At 53.1% G+C, this 27,496-nt stretch overlaps 3 protein-coding genes across 4 annotated transcripts; 1 reads left to right on the plus strand and 2 right to left on the minus strand.

Moving 5' to 3' along the window:
* Positions 1 to 1,176: 1,176 nt before the first annotated feature.
* LOC121166476 (regenerating islet-derived protein 4-like) lies at positions 1,177 to 12,617 on the plus strand. The gene is made up of 6 exons (XM_040995603.1): positions 1,177 to 1,243; positions 4,710 to 4,725; positions 5,642 to 5,720; positions 6,900 to 7,037; positions 9,061 to 9,166; positions 12,550 to 12,617. The coding sequence occupies exons 1-6, from the start codon at positions 1,177 to 1,179 to the stop codon at positions 12,615 to 12,617; spliced, it is 474 nt and encodes a 157-aa protein (XP_040851537.1).
* Positions 12,618 to 14,767: 2,150 nt separating this feature from the next.
* Positions 14,768 to 21,971, minus strand: LOC121166478 (serine/threonine-protein phosphatase 2A regulatory subunit B'' subunit beta-like). Of its 2 annotated transcripts, none has more exons than XM_040995606.1 (14): positions 21,701 to 21,971; positions 21,321 to 21,467; positions 20,172 to 20,345; positions 19,739 to 19,842; positions 19,387 to 19,489; positions 19,181 to 19,255; positions 18,925 to 19,011; positions 18,383 to 18,524; positions 18,237 to 18,285; positions 18,052 to 18,156; positions 17,585 to 17,760; positions 16,731 to 16,846; positions 16,134 to 16,231; positions 14,768 to 15,808 (listed from the first exon to the last, which is right to left on the minus strand). In XM_040995606.1, exons 1-14 carry the CDS (start codon positions 21,881 to 21,883, stop codon positions 15,706 to 15,708), a joined length of 1,662 nt encoding a protein of 553 aa, XP_040851540.1. In that variant the 5' UTR covers positions 21,884 to 21,971; the 3' UTR covers positions 14,768 to 15,705. The 2 variants fall into 2 exon arrangements, with proteins under 2 accessions (XP_040851540.1, XP_040851541.1); XM_040995607.1 differs by having other exon boundaries at positions 14,769 to 15,805.
* Positions 21,972 to 22,498: 527 nt separating this feature from the next.
* Positions 22,499 to 26,510, minus strand: LOC121166479 (probable bifunctional dTTP/UTP pyrophosphatase/methyltransferase protein). The gene is made up of 13 exons (XM_040995608.1): positions 26,212 to 26,510; positions 25,789 to 25,920; positions 25,376 to 25,423; positions 25,206 to 25,270; positions 24,981 to 25,042; positions 24,777 to 24,885; positions 24,295 to 24,577; positions 23,797 to 23,959; positions 23,533 to 23,714; positions 23,239 to 23,341; positions 23,076 to 23,153; positions 22,874 to 22,996; positions 22,499 to 22,755 (listed from the first exon to the last, which is right to left on the minus strand). Exons 1-13 carry the CDS (start codon positions 26,302 to 26,304, stop codon positions 22,505 to 22,507), a joined length of 1,692 nt encoding a protein of 563 aa, XP_040851542.1. The 5' UTR covers positions 26,305 to 26,510; the 3' UTR covers positions 22,499 to 22,504.
* Between the last annotated feature and the right edge of the window lie 986 nt (positions 26,511 to 27,496).

Genomic DNA, 27,496 nt, shown 5'->3' on the forward strand with positions numbered 1-27,496 from the left:
CCAACATTATTGCTCATTATTAAAACAAAGGTGGTTAATTCCTGGGGCCAGAACATATAAAAGCTCCAGAAACTCTCGCAGGGACTACTCAACACGCTGAAGAAAGCCAGGGTCCCCGAGCCTCCGGTGCCAGGTAACCCTCTCTGCAGCCAGGGCCGAGGGCTTGCTCCCAGCCCCTCTTCTCCTCTGGCATCTAGTACCTGGGCCAGAAATGACAAGGCCAGGCATTTTGGTGCTGTGTTATCGAATGAGAATGACTTTGCTGCTCACCTCCCTCCCCTTTCAGTGTACCAGCCTTGGTTTCATCTCAGCCCGCAGTCTAGACACTGTGAGACTTTGGGAAGGGGACTGAATCTCAGGGACCCTCAGCTGCTTCATCTGCACACTTAACGACGCAGGCAGCACTAGGTGGTGGGGGTTAAAGGACAGGCAGAAATCCAATGAACACTGAAAATCAATGTCTAGATGGATTATAAACATGCTGCTCCTTCTTTATCGCAGGCTTGACAAGTTCTAACAATTCGACTTTAAAGGTACATCGGGGCATTGAAAATATTGAAAATACCCCAAACTTACTTACGGGAGGAAAAAGCAGCAAAGGAGCGTAAGGGTCATGAATGACAAAACCCAGGTTGGGTCTCGGGATGGGTGGCAGTGCTCCACATGTCACCTTCTGTCCCTTTCCTGGGTTTCTCATGTGCAAAATGTGGGTATTGGACTGAGCGCTCATTTTAAACTCTTAACATGTAAACGTTTCATGTGGGGACAGCTTAATTTGATTTTGCAGACTTGTGAAAACTGTCCCCATCACACTTTGAGAAATCTTGCCTTCAATGCCCTCTGCTGGCTTTTCTGAATGTAACTGGGGCAGGTGCCTTTCAGAGCGTGGCTTGCTGCCATGGGGTGTCGGGCATTGTTCCAGCAGGCCTTGCAGGTGAGACTATATCATAAGCTAAAATTTCCTACAGTTCGCTTGGGGTTCTTGTCATCGTCGAACCTGAATTTAGACAGAAACATACTCGTTTAAGTTCCCAGGCCCCTCTCACTGATGCGTATGTGTTTGGCTTGCAGAGCTACGGGACTTCAGGAGTGTCAGAGGAGGCTGAGCCAGCACTCCCGAGCTCCTTGCTGTGAAGGTGTCCCAAGCACTCCTGCGTCCAGGGGAAGAAGACGAAGATGGCTTCCAGAAGCATGTGGTTGCTTCTCCTGCTGAGCTGGGTGGCCAGCACTGAGGTCCTGGGCGGTGAGTACCGGTCACTTAGCTGGGTCAAGGTCAGGCTCAGTCTTCGCACATTCAGCTCTATGCAGCCCTCAGCTTGCCTCCTCTCCCCCAAAGACCGGCACACCAGAGAGCAGATTTTAAAGACGAGAATGATAGACAACACGGTGTGTAAAAAGTCCAAAGGCTCTAGAATCAGACATACCCAACGCTATGTAGTTGTAAGCCACAATAAAGCATCAATTAAGTGTAAATTGTATTAACTGTGAAGGACAGAGATGCCGCAGCTCCTGCCACCCGGCAGGCTGTCCGTGAGTCTCTCCAACGAGGCTGTGATGAAGAGGAAGGGCGCAAGACCTGGGCTCATCTGCGGGATGCCTTTGTTCCACGAGGAGGCCAGTGAGAAGGGTCGTGCCTGCCCAAGGTCACACAGCAGAGCAGTATCTGGGGGAGGCTGCGATAACTTAATTTGATTTTGCTGACTTGCAAAAGCTGTCCCCGCCTCACTCTGAGAAAACATCTATTGAGAAGACTGTCTGCTGGGAGACCCAGTGAGAGCTACGTCAGTACTTGTCTCAAGAGGAAGCAGGGTGTCCACAGGAGGAAACACTACGAGAAGGAGGCTTCCTGAGCCTCGCACGCCCATGTGGCCTCGCACGCCCACACCCAGCCAGCAGTTCTGTCCCCTTAGCGCTGCGTGAGGAACTGGGCCTTCTGCTGCAGGCAGGGCTGTGGGAGGCACTGGTAGGCTGCCTTGCGGTGTCTCCCACAGAGCCGCCTTCTGCGGTCAGCCCAGCTCTGACACGGGCCCTCAGGCTTCCTGAAGGAGGCTGCACAATTCCCCTATCTACATCTCAGCCCGAGTTGGGATCACACCGACCCTCGGGTTTCTCTCCCCAGAGGAGGCGGGATCTGAAAATTCACCAGGGGTCCTCACTTCCTTGACAGAACCTCCCTTATGACATGAGCTAACTAATCCGCGCGCCATGGCTGGGAGGGGGCGGGCGTCAAATCCCACATTGGCGGAAGTGCGGGGTATTCCGAAATTAGCTCGTTCTCGCTGAACGACATCTAGTGGTCAAGATGGTAACTCGGCTCACAGATGGCGCGATCTTGTTTTTGTTTTTGTTTTTGTTTTGTTTTGTCTTTTTGCCACGGTCTGTGATTGTCCAGCACCAGATGCAAGGCAGGCCATTGACTCAATTCTCGGAGAGACAGAGGGGTAACATGACTGATACAGATTGCAAACTTCATACAGCTAACATTCTTTTTTTTCTTTTTCATCTTTTTTGTCCTGGAGCCTAGCACCAGCACTGCTATGACTTAGTGCTTCAATCCAGCTAGTTTTTTTCAAAAAGCAGTACACTAGTTATAGCAATGGTGGTGATGACCGTTAATGGTTATACTTTTAACTGATTATCATTTATTAAAGCTTTACTCTATGTTGGGCTCTGGACTGACCATTTCACATGAATGACCCACAATGAATCCCAAACTCCCCTCTTCACTCTAGGAAAAACTCTCCACGACTTACAAGGACGTACCACCAAAAGTGTCCACTAGGGGGCGCAGGGCCACAGCGACGCCCGGAGAGAGGGGAGCGGAAAGATGGAGAAACGCACAGACGGAATGAGAAGCAGAGGCAGGGACCGGGCAGAGACACTCAGAAACAGGAACGGAAAGAGAGAGACGAGACAGTCAAAGCAGAAAGATGAGACTGATGAGAGAGCGTGAGCCAGCGAGCTAGAGATCCTCCGAGGGACAGAGACAGTTGGCTGAGAGAGCTCACGATGCCCTCTAGGTCTCCTTGTGTCTGAATTTTGGGGCAGTAAAGGCTGCGGTGTGGGCCAACCTGAGGTAACACTAGTCCATGGAATGCCGGGCTACAGCGGCAAGTCCCGAAATGTCACCAGGGCCGCTCTGGCTTCCTGTCAGAGGTCCCAGCTCCCTCTCTTCACCCGCCTGTCCAGGCTGTCCCGACCCCTGGACATTCCATTCCAAGCCCATTCCACGTGGAGGTGGTACTCTGCGGTCAGCCCTACTTCTTAAGAAGATTTAGTTTTTACTTAATCTAAGATCTTGTGGAGGACCTTGAAGCAGCGGGACTCAGGCATCCCTTATAAAAGCAGGCTTCAAGTCCCCACTGGTCTGCTTCTGATCCAACTCATGCTGATGATGAGGCCCTGGGGAACGGCAGATGAGGCCCTGTTGGAGTTTTGGGTCCTGGTTTTAGCCTGCCCCAGGCCTGGGTGTTGTGGACACTGTGGGCAGGGGGACGATCCCATGGAGTGAACATCCCCTCTCTCCCTCACCGTCCCCATCTTTCTGCTTCTCAGCAGATGCAAATAAACAAACATGTCTTTCCATATTTGCAACCACCTAAGCAACTTTCCCCTCTTACTTTGCAACTCTGGGCAGGTGGCCACCTTAGCAAAGGTGTCCCGACGTTCCTGTTATTACAATAAAAACATGTCTGGTGTGTCTGCATGGCTTAGCACCAAGAAAATGCTTGGTGAGTGGAAACTGATGACGGAAGTAGCAGCAATCACTGTGATTTCTTAGCATAAAATTATGCTCGGATTTGCAGAAGGTGAGGCATTTCTGTGCTGCTTGGGTTTATCTGTGGAATCCTTCACTGCTTTTTTCTGCCATGCTTTGGCTGGGTTGGTCACTGCTCATTCTCTGTAGGTAGAAGGGACAGAGTGTGCAGAAGATCTAACTTAAGCATCACGTCCTCAGTCAGAGAACCAGAGTGAGAAAGCTGATAAGCAGGGAAGTTCTCAGAGAGCAAGAAGATGCCCAGGACCTTGTTAGGCAAGGGATGGAACAGAGCAGAAGAACTGGGCCAACAAGTGACGGCAGTGTCCTGAAAACCCTCAAGCGAAAGACAAGACTGGCGTGCCCCCTGAGGCTGCCACGTTGTCACACAGCCCGGCCTTGACTGCGTACTGTCCCCTGGCCTTGCTATACTTCCAACCATCTCTCCTTTTCAAGTCTTCGGGATTCAGCGAATTCACCACCCCATTAGCCAGAGGAGCTAGAGCCTCCTGGAGCCACAGCTTCCTTTGCTGCTAAGCCTTGGGGCTCCCCTCTTCCTCTCCTGGATGCACGTGCTGTCCTTTAGGCAAGCTCGGGTGTTGCTGTTCCTGTGCACGTCTTGCTCATTCCTCCTCCCAGTCAGCCTGTTTGCTTAAAGCGTACCCTCCCCTCACTGTGCTCAAATTCCAGCCAATTTGCCATGTAACCCATCCCATGGCCCCAGGCCAAAAGGACTGCTTCCTGTTGGTAATGCTTCAAGGTACTGCCTGTGTGTCCTTTGTCCACTTTTCTGTTTCTTTTTTTGAGTGGATAATCAACTGGTTTATCTTTGTGTTTTTACAGACAAAAGGTGTAGGCCAAATTATAATTGTAGGTCATCTTGACAGTTCTAGTCCCTTGATCTCTATCTTTATTCTAGTATGAGTCTGACTTGATTATTACAACCAATAAGATGTCTTGGGCCCGGCGCCGTGGTCTAGTGGCTAAAGTCCTTGTCTTGGATGCTCCAGGATCCCATATGGTGCCGGTTCTAATCCCGGCAGCTCCACTTCCCATCCAGCTCCATGCTTGTGGCCTGGGAAAGCAGTTGAGGACGGCCCAAAGCCTTGGGACCCTGCACCCACATGGGACACCCGGAAGAGGTTCCTGGGTCCTGGCTTCGGATCGGCTCAGCACTGGCTGTTGCAGTCACTTGGGGAAGTGAATCATTGGATGGAAGATCTTCCTCTCTATCTCTCCTCCTCTATGTATATCTGACTTTGTAATAAAAATAAATAAATCTTAAAAAAAAAAGAAGTCTTGAATTTAGGAGTGTTTGTCTTTCAAATTTGTTCATTTTTCCAAATATGATGTGGCTATTTTTTTTAAATTTCATCCTTGTCTACTCTTGTGCTGCCTTCCAACAAAGCTGTGTGTCCCCCTACCACAGTGGGATTTTGCCTGTTGCTGGGCATGCCTGTGTCAATGATGCCTCCTAGATTGGCATCTGGAATAACTGCAGCATGGATTCAGGGCCCACAGGATCTCATCATGTGGCACATCAGAGCTCAACTCACTGACCACCCGACCACCATGAGCCCTCCTCTGTGGGCCACTGTGATGTCTGAGATCCAGTGGGCTCAGTGTCAGTTCAGAGTCAGTGCTGGTAGTTGGAGACAGCTATGATTTCTTTTTCCCCAACACAGTCACTGGTCAGAGGCCATTGGTTTCTTTGGGAAAGTCAGGGAGAGCACTTACTTTTGTAAACCTCCAGCCACGTATGTGTGAGGGTCCTTCCTGCCCTTCATGCACAGGGTTCTGGTTCTATAGGTGGTCAAACCTGGGATTGGCAGTTGCTGCTAGCCTCACCTGTAATTGTTTTCTGTTCCATGCAGGCATCAGCAGCTGTGCTGCTGGATGGTTTTACCATGGCTCCAGTTGCTACGGATACTTCCGGAAGCCAAGGAGCTGGTCTGATGCTGAGGTAAGAAAGGTGGCCAGCCAGGTTGAGTCCCTGTCTCCTTTAACTCAGAGTTCCGGCTCTGTCCTTGGCAGTGATAGGGGCAGCTGCCTGGCCAAGGGAAGGGAAAGAAGAGGCTGTGCATTCGGCTTGCTCGACATTATAACTACATAAATGGACAGGTGCTACCAGGACAGAAGGATGGTGAGAAATGCCTCTAGCCCTCTGTCAGATCTTGGTCAGGAAAGAGAAATGTGGATATGAAAGGAGATGAGAGACTTGCAAGAGGCATTGCTCAATTCCTGTACAAGATTTTACCACGAGAGAGTAGGGCGCAGACATGCCTGCCCCAGCGGCCCCAGGGGAGCCTGTTAAGCCATGTGAACCACTGGCAGGTTTCTGTGTTGTGAGGAATCACAGACATATGGTTTATATTTCATGGAGCCCTGGTTTAAGAGACGCTCTGAGCAAGTTACTCCAACAGATGCAGGCAGTTCGGGCTGCAGGGCCCTCAACTATGGCTCCTGGCATTCAGCAACTGATGGGAAAGCCCCATGGCAACACTGCAGCACAGTCAGAACCCAGAATGGTCTTGGGATCCCTATCTGTAACTCAGCCACAGGGAAAAGAAAAGCAACAGCAACAACAAGAAAAGAAATGTTCTTAAAATCATGCCAAGATAAATGCAGCAGTTTGATACTTAAAACAGAAAACTTCAATGCAGAGTGAAAATAAGTGACTTTGTAAAGATTAGAGACTGATTAGTGGAGCCAACCCAGGGAAGGCGGTCCCAACACAATGCTCTTCTGAGTCCTGGATAATTAGACAGATTGGTGATTGATTGATGACTGACTGATAGACAGATGAGCGAAGAGTTTCTGTGGCTGTAATTGTGAGGGAGCTGGACCTGGGGGGCGTGTAGGGGAGGAGCAGCATGCCATCAAGTAGGCAGAGAAGAGGGGAGACCAGGCTCCCAGGCACCTGCTCAGATCCTCAATCTCTGGCCCTTGGTTGGAGATGCCTCTTCCTGAGATCTGACACTGTGACAGTTGTGCCGGCTTCCATGGTGGCAGCAAGTCCAGTGTGGGTTTTGGACCCCAGCTTCTGCAAAAGGTAGGGTCTGCCTGAGTCTGTCTGTCTTGACACACCAGCACTGTAGAAAAGAGCTAGGCTTCACTAACATGACCTCTGCTTTGCACACAGCTCGACTGTCAATCATATGGCAATGGGACCCACTTGGCATCCATCCTGAACGAAAAGGAGTTCAGGATCATAGCCAAGTACATAAGTGGCTATCAAAGAAACCAGCCTGTCTGGATTGGCCTGCGTGACCTGCAGAAGGTAACTTTCGAATGAGACCCAGTTCGCTGTCAAGACCCCCTTTCTGAGAAATGGCCAGTACTCCCCTGTAAGGGGCATGGCGCAGACCTTCACTGAAGGGTTGCTGGCTGGCAGAGGCAAAGCCTCAAGGTCAGGGCCCAGTTCTGGACCACAGGGGAAGCTGTAATTTGGGTGACACTATTTTATAGATTTTCTGTTTAATCAAGGTCCTCCTGATCTTAGAATACACAACTACCAGCCTTTTAGAGTGTTCAAAGCAATCACAACGAAAAAGTTTATGCATAAAAGTGCTCCTAAAAGTTCTTGGAAAAATGGAAAAGAGAAGTATATTTTCATACGAAATAATTTTGAAATTCAGTCTTGGCACTTTTCCCAATATGCATTTCCCATGTTCTTCACAAAAAACAAACTTGTGTATGTGTGTGTATGTATGTGCACGCACATGCCCACAATGAGATTCAGATGGATCAAATGCCCGTTAGATCTCAAGGTAAAGTTGGGAACTTTTAGATATCCTTTTCCTTGATGCTGTTACTTTTTATGTTGACCTCAATTTCATCACTGGCCAATACCTTATTGTGAGGAATGTTCCATGAAGAATGGCTGGTGCTTAGGTGTCTATGTGAGGCCCACAGTTGGAGATTCACTGTGAAGCTTCTAGAGCTGGCTAAAATGGACACAGCAAATGCAGAGAGTACCCATTTTTCCTGCTTCTTGGTGAAAAGCTGAAGACACCTCAGACTTGTACATCTACTTGTATGAATATGTCTCTACCTGTGAATATCTTCATGTTTTTTTCTCCTCTTGAACATGCTGTAGTTGCCATAGTTGTGAATATTTCATGCACGTATTTAACTTTCTGATGATTAGAAAGTTTACATTTTTATGTACTCACGTTGCCAACAAGCAGAAAAAAAAACATCATTCAAAGACAAGATAAGTATTTACATCTGCTTCTGTGGGGAATGCTTGCACTCACGCCCTCACAGCAGAGTACCTCCGTGAATTATTTAGACTCTCAGTGCTCAAAGCTGGCAAGTCCAGGATTGGCCGGCTACATCAGGGAAGTGCCAAACCCTGCTTCAACTCATAGCATAAAGTGAAAAGACAAGTGTGCATCTGGGGGAACGGGGCAGGGAAAGGAGGCCTGGCTGAAGCTAACTCAGTCTCTGAGTCTTGATCCTTTCACAAACATTTCACCTCCATATTTCAGACAGCTCCCTCCAGGTCCCACCAGCACTGTTGTGTGAAGGAACATTTGCAATACATGAACTGTTGGGGACACAGTCAAGCCACGTAAGAACTGAAGAAAATAAGTGACAAACATTCCTCAATTCACGCCAGATCTCCACTGATCAGAGGGATGGAGTTAAGATAACAATATAATTTAGCTTATTACATCATCAAACTTGGATGTGTCTTAGTGAGTTGGATTTTTAAGAAAATGGAGATTGCCTTTGTGCTAGTTGATGAGGCTCTTTGTTCTCACGGCTGAACGAACAGCTTTTGGAAAGCTCTTTGGCCATGAGCATCAGTAACCTTGAATATGCACGCCCTTTCACTCATCAATTCTATTTCTTGGATTCAGCCATAAGGAAACTGTAGGTACTAAAATAACATTATTAATAAAGTTGTTCCTGGTGGAATTCCTTATGATACCTATCTATGCCATCTATCAGCCAACAGAAGAATATGAAGGCATATTATGGTACATTCTTAACATTTAAAACCATGTAGAAGAAACAAGATACAAAACTAACATGTATTTTAAAGGTCATAACATTTTGTAATACTTCTAAGTGCATGTTGCATAAAAGTATCTACCCTGGTAGCAAATATGCTATAGTATCACTGATGTAGGGATTACACAGAGTGACCTTTTTTTCTTCTCCTTGAGCTTTTCTGTACTTTCCCAAGGTTTGAAATGCACACACTCTTGCTTTAAAGGCCCCTTGAGGGGAACACCTTGACTGCGAGCACGTGGGCTGGCTCACAGCACATTTTCCCATCTCCTTTATTGCAGAAGCAGTACTGGCAGTGGATCGATGGAGCCACATACTTTAATAGACTCCGGAGCAGCCCGTCAGTGGACGGGAACAAGCATTGTGCACAGCTCAGCCACACAAGCAGTGAGTTCCATTCATTGCCCCTTGGCCTTCCCAAAGCACAGCTCTTTCTCTGATCCTACTAACAGACAAATGTCTGTGCCTTTCTTGCTTGCCTGTCCCCTTTAACACAACAGCTCTGCCCTTACCAGGACAATGGCCTTGCAACAACATGGCTTAGCTTTAATCTCTGGCATTATCAACACTCCAGCCATATGGTTGTTGACTACATATTTTGTTTAAATCCACTCATTGCTTCCTTGAACACAGACGTTTTAAAACTATGAGGGGGACATCAGAAGTAGATATACGCAATTGTAGATACAGGGTAATTGTTTCTGATCTCTTTAAAATGGGGCTTCTTTAAGGGCTCTGGAAATCCAGTCTCTGCCTGGCTTCTCCTTGTGTCCCCCAGTTTATCCCCAGAATGTGGTGACCAGAACCTTGTGGTTGTGGCTGGTCACTTAAGCTTCCTCTTTTCCCTGGCCTGATTTAATTATTGTTTTTTCACAGAAGTAAGTGTGCAACCTGGGTACCAATGACATTGCAGGCTATAGTTCTTTGGGGATGTGGAAGGGGGTAGGGGTGTACCTTGTGCAAGGTTTAGCATTATCCTTGGTTCCTGTTCAGTAAACACCAGTGCCCTAGCTCCATTCCTAGGGCTGTGACAGACATTGCCAAAAGTCTGAGGGAGTGGAGTGCTGGAGAATCACCCACTATCTCCAAGAATCACAGATAAGTGACGTGGAAGATTTCACTATAAAACTAGACTATGGAAGGACACCAATGCCAAAGTTCATGCACTTTCCAATGGACCTCAATGGCCATCACAGTGTCAACAGCAATCCCCTAAGGCTGGGGCAGCCTGGGGAGGAGAAAGAAAGTCCCAGTAGAACAGGGACAAGGTTCTCTGATGTCTCTGGTTCATGCTCCTAAGGTCAAAAAAGGAAATCAAGGAAAGTTTCTAACAGCAAAAAGTGATGGCAGACATGAGGAGACCAACTCTGAGAAAATCCCAGGGATTAAGAAGCTGGAGAAGTGGGCATGGTGGTCAAGGTGTCGCTTGGGATGCCTGCACCCCATCAAAGAGTGCCTAGGATCGAATCCATGCTCCACTTCCGATTCCAACTTCCAGCTAAATTGCACCTAGGGAGGCAGTGGGTAACGACACAGGTAGGTAGGTCCCTACTACTCTTGTGGTAGGTCCTGGTGTTGGCCTGGTCCAGCTCCAGCTGTTACAGGTGTTTGGGGGAGTGAATCAATAGATGGAAGATCATAGTCTCTGTCTTTCTGGGTCTGCATTTCAACAAAAATGAAAATAACTTACATACATTAATTTTTAAGTGGAGAGATGACAGAGTACAAATACCAAACTGAAAGCCCAGGTCATCAAAAACCAGAAAGTGCACAGTCAAAACCACAGGTAGAACCTAGTGAACTGAATTTCTAGCCAAATGAAGGAAGAAAGTATGGACATTTAGGGCTGTCCATATTGAGAGGGGGCAACGCCAGGAAGTAGTGAGACACTTATGACTAGAGTTACAAAGCAAAATGTGGACCCTGCCATCTTCATTATAATTGAAAAACACTATAGATGCTGGATGGGAGCTCCAGTGACACATAAGCACCAACCAAGGGACATGTTAAAAATGGAAAATACAGGTGTTTGGTTCAGACTTGCAGCACTGACTCAGGCTGAGAATCAGATCAGCTCTGGGGAAGCAGATCTGATCCAGACACCGCCCCCCCCAAAGTCTCTCCCAATGGAAAAAAAATCCTTCTTGTCCTGTGGTCCTCAATGATGTCAGCAGAATGCAGAACCCTGACATACATGCCCTTAGGAACATCGTGTTTCCTTGCCTGTGGTGGATCAGCTGGCTCACAGCCATCACAATGCTCCTCAGGCTCTCATGACAGAAAAGCAGGAGTGAAAGGATTAGACAGAAACTGGTGGGACATGGACTTGGAGGGGGACATTCCCCTTGAACCCATCAGTGTCATTTTATCTTTGTGGAATGAATTTTTTGTCTCTGGAAGTCTGTAAAAATCAATGCCCTATGACACAGCCACTCAGGCTCACATGGTCTCTCTCATTTACATGACCATGCAATGCTGGTGACTGAAAAACCACAGTTGCCAGGCCTTCTTGATTCTCTACCAATTCACTGTGAGACATTTACTAATAAGTATGAGGCTTCTGCAGTGTAAAGAGATTTTGTACTCAGTCTAAGTTTGTGCTCAGGGCACAGGTTCTGTGTCCTGAATGCTCAAGGTAGAATGCCACTCCATCTGCATTTAACTTAAATGAGCTGTGTGAACCTGAGCAGACCTCTTTTGTTTGTTTTGTCTTGAGATTTATTTTTATTTACAGACTTTCTTGTTAGAGAGATTTTATTACAGAGCTTTACAAAGAGGAGAGACAGAGAGGAAGATCTGTCCACTGGTTCACTCCCCAAGTGTCTGCAATGGCTGGAACTGAGCTGATCTGAAGCTAAGAGCCTGGATCTCCCATGTGGGTGCTGGGTCCCAAGGCTTTGGGCCGTCCTCAACTGCTTTCCCAGGCCACAAACAGAGAGCTGCAAGGGAAGTGGAGCAGCTGGAATACGAACTGGCGCCCATATGGGATCCCAGAAAAAGCAAGGCAAGGACTTAAGCCATTAGGCTACTGTGCAGGGCCCTCCCTACCTTCATTTTTGTAGGCTAGGCAATCTATAAAGCACAGATGCAGACTGGAAACTCCCGGAAGAGTTGATGCTGCAATCCGTAGACAGAATCGCTCCTTCTTCAGGGAAACAGTCTTTTGTTTTTAAGGCATTCAACTGGTTGCATACGACCCAGCCACACTACAACTTATAATCTGCTTTATTCAAAGTCTACCAATGTAAATGTTAAAAGATATGGGTATCTTTTAAAAATATGTTCAAGGGCAGGTATATGACCTATTAGTTAAAACACGGATGGAGATGCTTACGTCCCCTATCAAATGCTTAGGGTCAAGTCCTGTTCCTCTCCTGATTCCAAGTTCCTGCTAATCTACACCCAGGGAGTTAGAATTCCATGGCTCAATCACTGTGTCCTTGACACCCAAGTAGGTGACCAGGACTGAGTGCTTGGCTCCTGGGTTCATACTCACCCAGTCCCAGCCATTGTGGGATGTGAGAAATGAACCACGAGTCAAGAACTCATTCTCTGTCCTTGTCTCTGTGTCTCTGCATGGGTGCCTCTCAAATAAATAAAAACTACATATCTATACAAATACCTAAACTAGTATTTGTCCAAACAACTAGGCATCATCCCCTGGACAGGCTGACAGGTAAAAACATCCACAGTTCCAAGCCAAACAGTCTAACTCTGGCAAGCTCAATACAGAATTGGATGGACTGAAATTCCTGCTTGTTTTCTTACAGACTTTTTAACTTGGAGCAGCAATGAATGCAACCTGCGCCAACACTTCCTGTGCAAGAGCCAACTATAGAGCAAGAATGCTGCCACCTCTTGCACAGGCCCCTTCCTGCTTCCTTCTCTGCCACGCTCGATACCCTGATCTCTATCTCTGAGAGTAAACCTTGCGACTAAGATCAAAGAAGGCTCTGTTGCACTGACTTCCTTAGGCTTAGAGACAGCGGCCACAGCACTGGGACAGCAGTGGCTTCCATCTCCAAATGTTCACACCACAATCCCTTTCCATACTCTTGTTCTTCCTCCATTTTTCCTGGCTGTCTCAAACAGCCCAGGGTTGTGTGGCCCAAAGGGGTCCTTGACTGTAAGGACTTAAAAGTATGAAGACAGGAGGAGGGAAGTCGGCCCTATTTGGCTTCTGAACCTCCTGCCCTCTTCTTTGCCCCATCTTTCCCTCAGCCATCTGCTTCTGTTTTCACTGTGACCATAAGAGCACTCACAAGAACAGTCACTATGACGTTGGTAGAGACCACACATCCTTTCAATAATTGGCTGTATACACAGGAGGTGGCTGTGTTCCAGTCCAGTAGTAATGCGAGTGGAAAGGTCAAATAAGACAATACACCCAAGTATCTCTTCATCTTCTTTGTGGCCTCTGCCTCCAGCTCCTAGGAACAGTCCTAGTTTGGGGAACAGACAAGATGGAAGCAACAGGTCTGCCAACCCTTGAGCAGGGGCACAGAGACACCTTCTCAGCTGCCATGTGGAGGTGACAGTCTGTGCAGGGAGGCACCTGGGCCTGGAGGCTCATCTCTCTCCTGCTGTGACCAGCCTCTGGGGTCCTGCTCCATTCGCTTTGCCTGTGAGGTTTAGGGTTTCTTAAGGGGTGGTTACTCTGACAGTGAGAATGCAGTTCTGTTCTTGAGCATACAATCCCTCAGCTCACAAATCTCTTTGAGAAACCAAGTGGACTCAACAGTTGTAGATAAGCATCTCTCAGGTACAACCACAGGAACATTTCATAGAACCCAGGACAGGAGGCCTGTGGCTCGGTTGTGCTGTTCAGACCAAGTGGGTGGCTGCCTGCTTGCTCCATAGTGCTCAGCCAGCTATGATTCACATATAGTCTTTCACTATCCTCTGAGAACAGTCCTACGTCACTTCATCATGCTGGGGCTAGCATGCTAGTAGAAGGGTATCAGAAAGAAAGGAGGGGTGGGACAGGTGGAGCATGAGTTCCAGCCACTTTCTCCCTGACTCCTTTTCCCTCTCAGGATGCCCTTGTAAACAAGGAAAACATCAGACCCACGGGTTGCTCCTCCCAAGCATTAAAAAGGTCATACCAACCCAGAATGCAAATCTCTTTAATTGGGAGATTTCAGACCCAGTAAGAGGCAGAGGAAAAGAATCATTCTTTCAAAGCATTTAGTTAGCCTCAGCAAAACAGTTACCATCGATCGCAAAGAGGGTTGGGCAAGTCAGATTCCAAGACAGAGGTGACGGGCACATTGGGAAGACTGGCTTCACGGCAGCCATGTGGGAACCAATTGGACTAGGTACCCATTTGTATTCGGGCCAATGGAAACTAAACACGAGGCAACCATGGGAGAGACCATGCATGCCCCAAACACAGAATTTCCCCCTTGTTCCTGACTATGCACCTGTGACAGATAAAAGGCACTACAGGTCACTTTCACCTGCTAATCCACCTACACTTTCAAGACAGGAAACCTCCTGACAGCAACTGAACAAAAGCAAAAGCTGAAAAGTGCCAGAGAGCACACTTACCATGCAGTACAATCTAACCACCAGAGGAGAAACATTCCTCTCCTAAGATTATTTCGGCGATGTGACAGTAATAAAGTCCCAAGTCCCCTTCCTGGAACCTCCGAAGTGCCAGGAATGTACAGTGCACATGCGCAGTAGGAGCTTCATGACATTTAAACATGGACACACAGTCACTTGTCTTATCACAAGGCTAGGATCTACAGCTGTGATGATTGTCTTGTATTCATCTTAGATTTTAGTAATCTTAATGATTCTCCTGGAAAGTAAATCATTCAACAAATTTCTGTTGGACACATGCCGTGTACAGAGCATTCATGTTAGGGTTGGGAACCACCAGAGAACAAAGCAGATAAAACTCTGTCATGTTGTAGCTGGTGAGTGCATACAGGAGTGTAAGGAGCCACAGAAGATAGAGTAGCAGGTGAGCTGATCTTTTTTTTTTTTTTTTTGCCACCACTAACAGACTGTTTCAAGCAAAACAGGGTATTTCCTGCTTTACATTATACCAGTTAACCGAGCTGATTTGAACTTCTGTATAATTTTATCCATGGCCCATGAAAGCCACCAGGATAACATTTTTCTCCCTCCTTTTTGGTCTTCTTTGTTAAGAATTTGATTCATTACCAAACTTCATCAGCTTTAAAGTGGCTTACTCCTACCAGAAAATGGGTTGCCAGTTCTCAATCAAAAACCATCAAGTCAGGCAAGAATAGCCTGACTCATGCCCATTTCCCAACCAGTCCCCTGTTCTAGCGGGTAAAATATAATAGTTAACTTAGCTTAACACCTACCTCCCACAATCCCATTGGAGTCCAGGGGTTTGCTGAGCTTCACCCAAAAGACAGGACCATTCTAACTCATGAAATGCAGCCAAAGCCAGCCGCTGGGCCCGCTCCCAGCAATATGGCAGCAGGTTCGGGGTGCTCGGGGCACAAGCATGACAGATGGGCCGGGACCCTAGGAGACCATGTGTGACCACCTCAGCCCCTCCCCGGCCAGCTGGAGCCACAGCCGCTCCCAGGCCCTAACCCCTAACCTAACCCAAACTCCTAAATCCTATCCCTTAATCCTTACTCCTAATCCAACCCTAAGCTCTAGCCCTAACCACAAAATCAATCCTAACCCAACCCTGGCTCTAGTTCGATCTGTGGAGCCAGGCTTTGCAGGTGTGTCCCGCATAAATTGACAAACCATCTGGGCGGCGCCTGAGCATGAGGGTATCTTGTGATGAGTGATGGGGGCAGTGCCTGGGTACATGTGGGTGTGTCTGGACAGAGTAGGCAGAGCCAGAGGCAGGTTGGAGACATCACAACAGTTGCTTGCTTGAACAAGTTTATCAAATATATAAACACACATGACCCCACACCTGCCAGCCCTTAGTAAGTTACATCATCCTCTTCTTCCTCAAACAGGCCAAGTGCAACAGGTGGAGGGAAGAAGTGGGGCCGGGTCTGAGGGCTGAGCTCCACTTCCGACCTGCCAAGGGAGAGAGGTGAGGGTGAGGGACAAAGCTTCCCAGTGCACCGCCCACCTGATGTGGCTGCTGATCTGCCCTTTTACTTCCTGTGCCTCAATGAGATTTGACATGAGCACTGGCCCTGCCCATCTACTTCCCATCTTGCTCATTGGCATTGGCCTGTCCATCAAATTCAACATAGCCCCTAACCTTGTCCCTCTACTTCCTGTCCCAAACACTAAAGACAGCCCACTCCTCTAACCTCACATGGCGGCTGGATCCACCCAACCTGTCATTCTCAGACCCCGCCTCCACTGCCTTCCCACGCCCCATCCCACTGGCACTCACTCTTCCTCTTCCTCCAGCTGCTCCTCCTCGGCCTCCAACAGTGCAAACTCAGCAGCCACATAGCGCTCCCACGTGGTCAGTACAGGATCCTCACCTTCCTAATGCGGGGCATGGCTGAGATTGGGTGGTCTGCAGAGCAAGGCCCATCTTGCAGGCCATACCAACAGGCTTAAAGCCATACCCACACCACTGTTTAGTCCTGCTCTCACTATGCAGACCAGCCCTCTCCCTCAACCCTGCCTCCTAGTAGTCACACCCCTGTTGGTAGCCCCATCCCTCCCACAAGGCCATGCCCACACCATTTAAGCCATATCCACTGTAGCCCCTGGCCTGACTGTGGTCACACCCACTTCTGAAGTCCCACCCTTTCTAGCTACCCTCTCCCAAGCTCCCAGCCTCAAAGCCACACCCCATTGGCTGTGACCACATCCACGATTCTGTGATCCCACCCTGGATAGACCAGTTGGTAACCCTGGCCCTCTCCTAGTTCCACCTCCCTCCCAGGCAGTGTCCCCCTACACCCTAGTCCTGTCTCCCTACCCCACCCGCAACAGGCCTGGCCCAGTCTCTTGATTCAGCCCCATCTCCAGTTCGCACCCTGGGCCCAGCTGGTTCCTGCTGCTCCCGCTCCAGGTATTTGTCAAGGTTGAAGAAGGTGTCTAGGAAAGTGGGAGCAGAGCCACAGCGCTTCAGGTCGCCAAGGGTCACAAGGCCTGCGGGGACAGTCGGAAGGGAGGGAGCGGGACTATAGGGATGCAGGCAGTGACTGGAAGGTGAGTGCAGGCTGGATGTGGTAGGCGTGAATGGGAAACGGCGGGACCACTGGGAATATGGGGGGGGGGGCTGGACTACTAGGGATGAAGGACATGGGGGAGGAAAGTAGGGGCAGGGCCATTAGGGCCTATGGAAATCATGGAGGAAGGGAAGGCGGGGGTAGGTCCAGAAGTGATAGGCATGGAGGGGAAGGGACGGGACCAGCAGGAATAACTGGCATTAACACAGAGGGCAAGGCTATAAGGACTTGAGGAAGTGATGGGGCAGGGCCAGACACAATGGCCCCAGAGGGGAAGGCAAAGAGTAGACAATTAGGATTGATAGGCTGAGTTGGGGCACTGAGGAGGAAGGGGTGGGGCCGAGATAATAGAAAGGGGGCAGGACCACCAAGGATGACACGTGACTAACAAAGTAGAGGGGCATGGCCAGATGTGATTGGCAACAGAGGAAAGGGACAGGACCTTGGGCACAAGGAAAGAAGGCTAAGCAGGGATGATCGGTGTTGGGGAAGAAGGACAAGCAGGAGTGACAGACAGGGCCATGGGCTGACAGGAGCAAGGGCATTACCTAGGTGGTGGGGTTGGCAAAAGGTACCTAGTGGGTGGGACTGAGGGCTGATGGACAGGACAGAGAGCAGGATGGGGTGACAGGTGGGTGAGCGGGGCCACAGGCAGTACCAGGGTGGCGCGGTTGCACAAGGTCCAGCATCTGACAGAGGCAGTCTGGAAAGGGTAGTGGCTCCACGCCCAGGTCAAGCAGGCGTTGGCATTGCTCGGTGTAGAAGAACTCAAGCTCCCAACATGACAGCACCCCGTCCCCGTCCACGTCCAGGCAGCGGAACCAGTACTCCACGCTATGGTGAGCAGGACATGCCCATTGTCAACCCAACCCCTCTCTACTGAAGGAGAGGGCCTATCATGCCCCATTCAGTCAGGAACCAGTACTCCATGCTGCAGGCAGGTATAAAAGGTAACCCTGCCCCCTGGGCCAGCCACACCCACCACCTGCTGAGTGACAAGGACTCACACCCCTGCCCTGCTTGAAGAATGGTGGTCATGAAGATCATCAACCCCTCCTATTGGCCATGACTACATGGGTAGGCCCCATCCCTCCCACTGAGTGACCCCATGCAACCGCTGGTCACCTGGTGGGCGTGGTCTTGTCCTCCTCCGACAGCAGAAACCACACGAAATCCCCGTAGCTCATTGTCCGCTCCCCAGCCTCCTGTGGCAATTGTGTCCTTGTGTTCCTGGGGCCATGGACAGGTCAGTTGGGGGAGCATGGGAGAGGAGGAAGGTCCTGGGATGCCAGCTGGCCCCTTCCCCATACCGAGTCACAGCGCCAGAGAACAGCCTGTCAATCATCCGGCTAGAGATGGCTGCAGGAGGACGGGGGAAGCCCTCTCAGTCTCCACCATAAGGACAGACCCTCCCAGAACTCTGTGCAGAATCTCCACCCTGAGGCCCTGCCCCCACCGTGGTCTGCATGGCGTGCCAAGTCCTGGGGTCGCAGCCGCAGGTCACCATCTGTGTCCAGCTCTTGGAACTTGGCGTGGACAACCCGGAAGTCCTTGTAGGAGAAGCAGCCACCGAGCTCCACTTCCAGCTGCGACACATGCTGTGGTCCAGGGCAGGGTCAGCCAGGCTCAGGAGGGGCGGCTTGGGATGGGGCCAGCAAGTGTGAGCATGCCCACCATGAGCAAGACTGGCTGGCAGGCATGGCCTGAATGTGGTCAAAGCCAAAAAGGTGGGGCAGGGAGGAAGGGGTGTGGCCACGCAGAAAGGGGCAATTCTTGAGAACCGAGGGCAGGGCCAGGTAGAAGGGCCAGGGCTAGAGTGCAGGTATAGGAACAATGAGGAAGGGTTAGGAAGGGATGGGGCAGGGCTGGGTAGGCAGGGCCATACCGGAGGCAGGACTGGTAGGCTGTGGATGTAGCCAGCTGGGAAGGGGCGTGGCTTGGAATCAACTGGGCGTGGCCAGGCAAGGATAGGTCTGCAGGGCCGGGGACAGGGCCCACCTGCAGGAAGTCACTCCTGCGCAGCTCAGAGCATGTGATGCGTCCAGACCAGGAGCGGTTCACAGAGTAAAAGATGCGTTGCACCACCTGGAGAGGGAGGACTGTCACATGAGCACACAACACATCATCCAGGAGAGGGCACGGTACTTGCTGCTCCAGCGATACAGACCCCAAGAGGACAGACACCTGGGGCAGGGAGGGGCTGGAGCCCAGGGTCACAGGAACTGATGTCAGTATGGGGTAGGGGTGGGCTCACCGTGGAGATGTAGGGTGACTGGTGCTCTGGTACCTCCCTTAGCGCAGCCAGGCCTGGGTGGGTGTCAACCACATCCTGGATGGGATGTGGGGTGAGTTAATGGGTGCACACAGAGAGCAGACAGCTGCGCATCACAAAGGGCTGCTCTCCATTAGGTATAGGCAGGAGGTGGGCAGCTGTCTATCACTTGGAGTGGAGTCACTGACCTGCAGAAAGGGCAGCAGGTCATCTGGCTCCAGATAGTCAGCCCCAGGGCGGGCGAGGAGGCGTAGGAACCGGGCAGCAGGGTCATGGCAGCTCTGGAGTAGCCTGCAGTGGTATGTGTCCAGGGGTGAGCTGCCACACCCAGCACCTCACTCCCAGGACTACAGGCCCCACCCACTGGCTTCATGCCTACTTCAGGCCCTGCCTACTGCCCTGTCCCAAGCCCTGGATTTAGGGCCCCACCTATCACCCTGACCCCACCACAAGCCTCAAGGCCCTGCCCCTAGGACTCAAAGCCCCACATCCTGCACTCCAGGTCCTGCCTACCGCCCTCACCACATCCTCCAGGCTTACCTCCTCCACATGGCCACAAAGCTGTGGACAGACACAGAGCCCTTACGCTGGCCACCGGCACCATAGAAAAGGGCTGCCTTCCAGTAGAGCGGGCAGCTACAGGCCTGGACGAGGATAACATGCAGGTCAGTGGAACAGACAGCTGTCCATCACTGTCAGACCTCCTGTTCATCACTCTTGAGTGGCAGACACACTTCTTGTCCATGTGACAAGAGACCACTTCTAACAGATGTACTGTCTGTCCATGACTGATATACACATTTCCTGTCCATCATTCTTACTGACGGGGGGCACCGAGTGACAGGTCAAGGTCCCATCCCAGTGGCTGTGGTCAAAGGATCATTCCCAGGTGAAAGACAAGTAGAAGCCCCACCCCCAGGTGAATGACAGGTGGAAGCCCCACCCTCAGGTGACAGGTTCATGTCCCACCCACCTTGGCCACAACACTCATGTCAGCCAGGAAGGCTCGCTGCCGGGGGAAGGCAGAGAAGGCAGTCTTCACACGTGTGACAGCAGCATCCAGGTCAGTGGTCCCAGAGGGCCGCCCGAATGGGAAGTGGAAGGCAGGGATGGCGTGAGCAGGGGGCAGTGATGGGGACAGCCGGGCCTGGGGATGGGACAAGGCGTCATGAGAGCAGGGAGGTCAAACAGACCACACCCCCTCCACTAAGCTGTGTCCAGAGGATGCTTGAAATAGCGAGGACTGCCCTAGCAGGAAGTGGAAGTTGGCAATGGTGCTGGAGGGGGGCATCTGCAGGGACAGCCTCGCCTGGGGATGGGTCAAGATGAGATATTGTGTGATGGAGAGGGCAACGAGGCCATGCCCCTTCACTAAGCCTTGCCCATTGGCCACTTGGGATTCCCAGGAGACCATGCCCCCTCCTCTAGAGCCACCCCAAATCTGTCACTCCATACCTTGAAGTCACAGGAAGCCACTCCCACAATGCTAAGACCCACCCACAGGACACTGTCACTCAGAGCCAATGCCCATCAGCACCTGGGACATCACAGAGCACTCCCATGCACTAAGCTCCACCCACATCTGCATCACATGACAGCAGGCTAGACCCTGGATTCTCAGCTCCACCCAGCTGATTTGGCTTATCAAGTCTGTCAGTCATCCAGAGAGGCAGGAAGGAAAGTGCAGTAGGTGGAGAACGCAAAGTGGGTGAACAGCAAGCCACCCATCTGCCCATCATGCTGTCACTGATGTGGACAGAGAACAGGAAGACAAGGAGACAAAGTGACAGCCTGCCAACACACAGGAAGAGGCAGATCCTCATGGAACTCCAGACCCAGATCCCCGCCCAGGCACCCTGGCTCCTCCCTTGGAAGGACAGGGCATGGCCTTGTTCCCTGGGAGACTGGAGCAGAATCTAGTCAGACACCCACAAAGGAGAAGGGCATGCAAGGCGCAGACTTCACCCAGGGTACAGGAAGAGGGTAGCTGGGATCAGGAGTGCTGACTGATGACAGGACTACCTGCTGGACTGACTAACTGAGTGACAGGCTGACTGAATGACAGAGTGACTGAGTGAGTGACAGGCTGACTGACTGACTGGCCATTTCCACCTCCTGGTACCTCAGCGCCCCAGCGGTGTCCCTGAAGACTCCTGAGGCTCTGGGGGCATCGCCGAGGGTTCGGGCCCTGGACGTGCTCCCTTCGCTCTCCCTGGGAAGCCGGGATGCAGCTACCTACTGGAGCGCAGGCGGCGGGAGACGGCCGCGGCTAAACCAGAGAAACACAAGAAACCGTGAGCATCCTGGCATCAGAAATGACAAAAGAGCATCTGTCAATCACGGAGCGCGGGCCCTCTTGACAGGACGGTTTCAGTCCCCTCAAAACCAGCTTCATTCTTCCTTGACGCCCCTCCAGCCGTCAGCCTCGGGGTACGCCACACCGGACACCCCCGAGAACACGCCCGGCCCGTCGGGAAGGCCCCGGGACCCGTCTGCACTCACGAGGGGGCGGCCCTCGTCCTCGCGGCCTCCGCACGGCCCGGGGCGGGGGACGGCGGCGGGCGTGCGGGCCTGGCGGAGACACTCGCGGAGCGCGCGCTGCGTGGCGGCCTCGCTGAGCCAGCGCAGGAACAGCTCGTCCACCTTCAGCTTCAGCACCGGCCGCAGCTGCTTTCCCGGGGGCATCGCCTCCAGGCGCGGGTTCGAACCGCGCGCCCTGACGCGCACGAACAGCGGCGTCTCTGTCTGGAACTCGAAACGGGCGCGCTCCCACAGAGCGAACACGTCGCCCGAGAATGGCGTCAGCGCGTCCTGATGTTGCCAAGGCGGCCGCAGGCCGTGGGCTTCCCGGCGGCCCGCTGCTAAAGGGGCGCGTCTGATGTCATCAAGCAGCGACGGGACCGGCGCGTCCGTCTCACGCTAACACGGCAGAGGCCACCGGATCTAGTTTCTAGTCTCTCAGTCCCTGGCGCCCTGCGCCCGAGGGGACGAGTTCGCGGCTCCCGGCCCTCAGTTGTGGGAAGCGTTACCAGGGGTTACACTATATCCGAGGAGCAGCTACGAGCCGAGAGCATGCGCAAAGTGTCCTTGCGGGCTGAGGGTAACTGGAGTGGGAGCATGCGCAGGGTGAGCTGATGAAGCCAGGCCCGCAAAAGGGCGCTCGTTGACGCATGCGCTCAGTTAAGCTCCCCGTCCCAACTTAGTTTCGGGCCCGCAGGGAGACGGCGACGACGTAAGAGGCGGGCCGGGGTCCGCGCGGTGGCCCCCTCATCCCCGACTGCGCGCACGGCCACGCACGCCTGTCGGTCACTCGCTGTCTTTATTGAGTCCGGGGTGGTTGGGGGTCCGCGTGCACAACAGCACGCCCAGTCCAGGGCCCGCGGGGGCCATGCGTACAGTCCCGAGTTCGAGCCCTGCCAGCAGCTCCCGGCACTGGGCCAGGGTCCGGGGCGCCGCCCCAGCACGCAGCAGCAGCTCCAGCGCCAGCATCCGTGTCCTCGGGGTCGTCTCCTTCTCTTCCTCCTCCGTGGTGGCTTCCACCAGCAGAAGCCCGCCTCCTACATGGTGGACAGTAGGACATCCGAGTGGGCGGGACGGAGGGGATGGGTAAGTGGCAGGTGACTGACAGAGGGGGACCAGGGTGGGTCAGTACCGGACTGGATGGGGTAGTCCCACCTGGTGGGCAGCACCCCGCCAGCGCCTGCAACACGTCTTCCGTGCGGGCGTCAGGTGGGGCCTGCAGGAGGCCACTGGCCACGTAGAGGTCAGCCGCAGGGAGGTCGCGCGTAGGAGTGGGACCTGGAGAGGGCACAAGTCATACATGAGCACACGTGATGCACAGGTGATGTGCACCTGACGCATACACAGCCCCACCTACCTGCCGAGCCGGCCCACGCAGTCACACGCATCTGCGGATACTCCAGGGCCAAGGCACTGGCCAGCACATCAGCGCCTCCTGCAAGACGGTAGGGTGGGAAAGGTGTATGGGACGGGGCAGGCCTAGTCTGGGCCACACACTCCGGTGGGCTCCCCACACGCACCTCCTGTGCAGCAGGCTGAGGCAAAGCAGGACAGGTCGAGAGCTCGGGCCACCCGGCGGGCAGTGTGGGGACAGGCCAGGCCAGGCAGGGGTATACCAAGGGCCTGGAAGAGAACAGGGGTCTTTAGGGGTGGGGCCATGGATGGGGCTCATGTAGGCAGTGCTGGGAGTCCCAGGGCCTGAGTCATGGCCCCTGCTGCTAGGACTCCGCATCCCGAGCTTACCGGCAAGGCCTGGGATGCGGTTAGTTGACAGAGGGTACCCCCTCCCCCCGGTACTCCCCTGTGGACTGCACCTGCTTCACCCCTGCCTCCTCCTTCAGTGCCTGGGTCCAGGGAACCGTCCCCTTGCGCACAGCGGCCTCCAGGTGCGAGAAGAGAGGCCAGGACTCAGTTTCCAGGTGCAGTGCGAGGTCACGCAGCGACAGGTCTCCACCTGACAGCAGGTGTGAAGCTGCCAGTGCTGAGTTGCTGTAGCCTGGGCAGGGGACACAAAGGGTCACTCACTCACCCGTCAGTCACCTACCGCCTGTCAGTCACCCATCACCACCCCGCCTCACCAAGTGCCCTCTTCTCCAGCAGCCCTAGCCCCACGCAGGCCTCCAGCAGCCGCTCCGTCTCTGGCACAGAGGCCTCCACCCGCCCTGCCAGCTCTCTGGCTGTCAGGGGTGACGTCTCCTGCAGGAAGTCAAATATACGGAGCCTGCAGGCAGTGAACAGGACCTGTGTGTGGAGAGTGGAGACACACAGAAGCATAACTGCACATCTGCTAGGACATCATCAGCAACTACAGCCATGATGTCATCCACCACAGTGCTCCATCTATCCTCATTACATCACAGGAACACTGAGGATGTCACCCACCATGGTGACACCACCAACCCTATGAGACCATTGGGAGACTCGGGTGACGCCATCCATGAAGATGGTGCCACTGTGGGGATGATGTCATTCTTTATGCCATCCATGATGGTGACATCACCAACCATAATGATGTCACCTACTGTCATGACATTGGCCAAATCACAGCAGGACTTTGAGCATAGTGGGTATATTACCTTGGAGGCCTTGAACCCCTCCATGAGGTCCACTAGTTTGGCGGGGTATCCAGTAAATGGGTCCCAGGGCTCAGAGTGGGTGGCGGCATCCCCTGTGGGGTCCTGGAGGGGCTTGGAGTCCTCCTGTGTGTTTTGGGGTTTGGGATCTTCTGGCCCCAGCAGCGCGGGGAGCTCCCGGCAGAAGCGGTTCAGTGGGAAGCCAATCACGTTGAGTGCATCACCAAGCACGGCCTCAACCAGCATCCCGCCCCGTGCCTGCAGCCCATAGCCTCCAGCCTTGTCCCTAAGTGGGCACAGGGGGTTCACAGGGAGTGAGACGAGATGGGATGGCCATGTCCCCGCCATGCCCACAAGGGGATAGAGACCTAGATACATCTCCCACCACCACCCCCACCCTCTACTGCGGGAACTCCAGTGCAGCTCCTAGGGTTTCCTTGGCCAGGTCCCCCACGGGCCCATCCCCCAAGCCCACCCTGGCTCACATGGGCTCGCCACTGAGCACGTGCTCCCACACTAGCTCCTCTGACAGCACGGAGAACCGCACGCGCGTCTCCTCGGAGAAGGTGGAGGCATGTGTTTGCAGGCGACCCTCTGTGGTGGAGGGGGAAGATAAGAAAGAGGAAGAGGAAGAAGAGGGGGGCTGGGCTGGGGACATCCACACTCCCACTCCTCCCCACTCCTTGTACCTGTGCAGGTGCAGAGTACCACGGCCACTCCGGTGAACACGCTGTGTTCCCGGCCACTCAGCCTACAAAACAGGAAAGCCGGAGCTGTGTGATGATGTCACCGTAACGACATCAAGGGTGGGACTTTGGGAGCCAAAGCAGCCCTACTGTATAACGTCATTGTTTTGGGAGGGAGATAACAGGAAGTGGGGTGCCGACATCACCCTATGCAGCCTTTGCCCCGACCTAGTCAGCATGCGGTAGGCATCCTGCTTGTCCACGGGCTTTTCCAGGATGAGCCCCGACACCGCCTGCGGGGACACGTGGGGAAAGAGGGTGACATTACTAGGCAGTCCGGGCTCTAACCAAGGTTCTCTCTGAGGGGGTGGGGTCGGGCCCTGCATCGGGACACTCACCACCACAGTGTCTGCCCCGATGACCACGTCCGGTGCCCGCTGGTCCTTCTGTACCAGATGACATCATATGTGTGACGTCAGACATGACATCACAGCCATGACAACCACTTTCTGTGTCCCAAGTGACAACTGATAATTTATGACATCACACATGTGACATCTACTTTGCACATCCCAAACCTTAGTCTTATTATATGTGACATCACACCCGTGTCCTGTCATGGCCATCCTAAATTATTAAATGTATGATGTCCACTTTCTGCTTTACAAGTGATAGTGTTATCATAATCACTTCACAACATCATACCCATGATGCTACAACCTTAAAGTCACACCCGTGACACCACCATGACGTCACATGTGTGACGTCTACATGCTGCTGTGTCCCGTGACCACCCAGGGGGACCTCATGCCTGGTGCATGCGCGTGGCCACTTCCAGGGCCTTGTGCTTTGCTGTTTCCTCAGCGTAGGCAGCTGCGCTGGGGAACGCAGCCTTGTCCAGCGTCTCCCTGAACCTGGAGGGCACGACCTCGAACTGGAGACCCTGCGGGGAGGGAAGAACACAGGGCAGTGACGTCACAGACCGGTCCCCACCCAGCAGGAGACTCCCCACCAGCCACACAGCCTCTCTGGCCCAGCCCGGTCACTCCCGTCAATCACCCTCTGGTCCCGCCCCCACGCAGCCTCAGGCTCCGCCCCCTGTCAGGTTCCCATCAACCACCCTCAGGCCCCGCCCCCGTCTAGTTCCCTTTCGCCGCGCGGCCCGTTCTTGGGGCCGCAGACCCTCCGCCCTCCCGTGTTCTCGGGGTTGCGACCCTGGCCGGGGCCAATTCACCGCATTGTTGAGGATCTCCCGGCGGCGCGGGGACGCGCTAGCCAGGACCACACGCTTGTGCTGCAGCTTCCCGATAACCGCGGACAGCACCATGGTGGCCGCCGCCCTGGAGCGGACTCGGCCGGCCCGATAGCGGCAGTGCCTAGGCCTCAAAGCTCAGCCCGGATGTGTTTGTGCCCCGAGTCCGTTTGCCTGGAAACAGTCTGTTTGCAAACACGTTTCCCCGGACCCAATCACTAGAACACGTCTCAGGCTTCCGGATGTAGCGCTGCTCTGAGCACAGCCAGGATCCGCCTCGTTCCTCTTGCCGGAAGCGGAAGTGTGCCAGCGGCGCAGGCGGTGCAACCGGAGCCCCTTGCGTTGAGGGTCTGGGAGCGGGCGGAGGGGGTTGTGGCGGTCGGGGACCCTGGGGGGGGGGGCGTGGCTCGGAGCGGCGGCGGCAAGGGCCCAGGAATGTGGTGGGATGTAGCGGTGGTGCTGGAGGAGCTGTCATGGGCCTGGGCCAGGCGGGGGGCTTGTGGTGATGGGGGTCGGGGAGTGAGGACGGGGCGTGGCGGGAGAGGTCCCGGAGGGTTGTCTGGACTCTCTGGGGTCCACCCAGGGGCGGGTTTTGCTGGTCTTCCGGGTTCCTGCCTGGTCCTGGGGGGATATTATGGGGGTTTTGTGGTTTTTTTGAGTCCTGGCCTGGCTCGGAACCTTCACCATGGATCCAGCCAGAGCAGCGACAGACTGGTGGTGTGCTTGAGCAGGCCTTGCCTTGGTTACCTTTAAGGAAAGTTCACCCTGTCTTTCCAACTTGGAGCGTGTTGGCCTCCTATCTGAAATACTGGTTTCCTGTTAAGTATAGTGTGTGTGTTTTTTTTTTACTTTTGGTCCTCTCTTACCCTGGGTGCATGAGGGTCGCTGAGCCCGTGCCCCCTCTCTGTCTCTCCCCACACCCTGAAGGTTGTTGTCGTCTTTCAGGAATTCATATCTTTTCCAGTTCGGGATGTGTTGGAAGCACTTGTTTCCCATTTTCTTGTGCCATGATGTGTATCTTTGATGCATCTCTGGTTGCAGCGCTGCCCTCGCCCACCCCGCTGTCCAATGTCTGTGGCCACCATTGTGCCCCACACGTGGGAGGCAGCTGTGCATACACTGAGCCTGTGCCCTATCCAGTCAGGAGGTGATGGAGCAACTCACTGTGCTGGTACAGGCGCAGACACACCCCTACTACGCACCCACAGCATGCGAGACTGCTTAGAGGACCAGGTGCATGAGCAGGCCCTCTGCTCGGCAGCTTTGC

Source organism: Ochotona curzoniae, unplaced genomic scaffold (assembly GCF_017591425.1).
Source record: "Ochotona curzoniae isolate NIBS_2020 unplaced genomic scaffold, NIBS_Ocur_1.0 patch142, whole genome shotgun sequence".
Taxonomy (NCBI): domain Eukaryota; kingdom Metazoa; phylum Chordata; class Mammalia; order Lagomorpha; family Ochotonidae; genus Ochotona; species Ochotona curzoniae.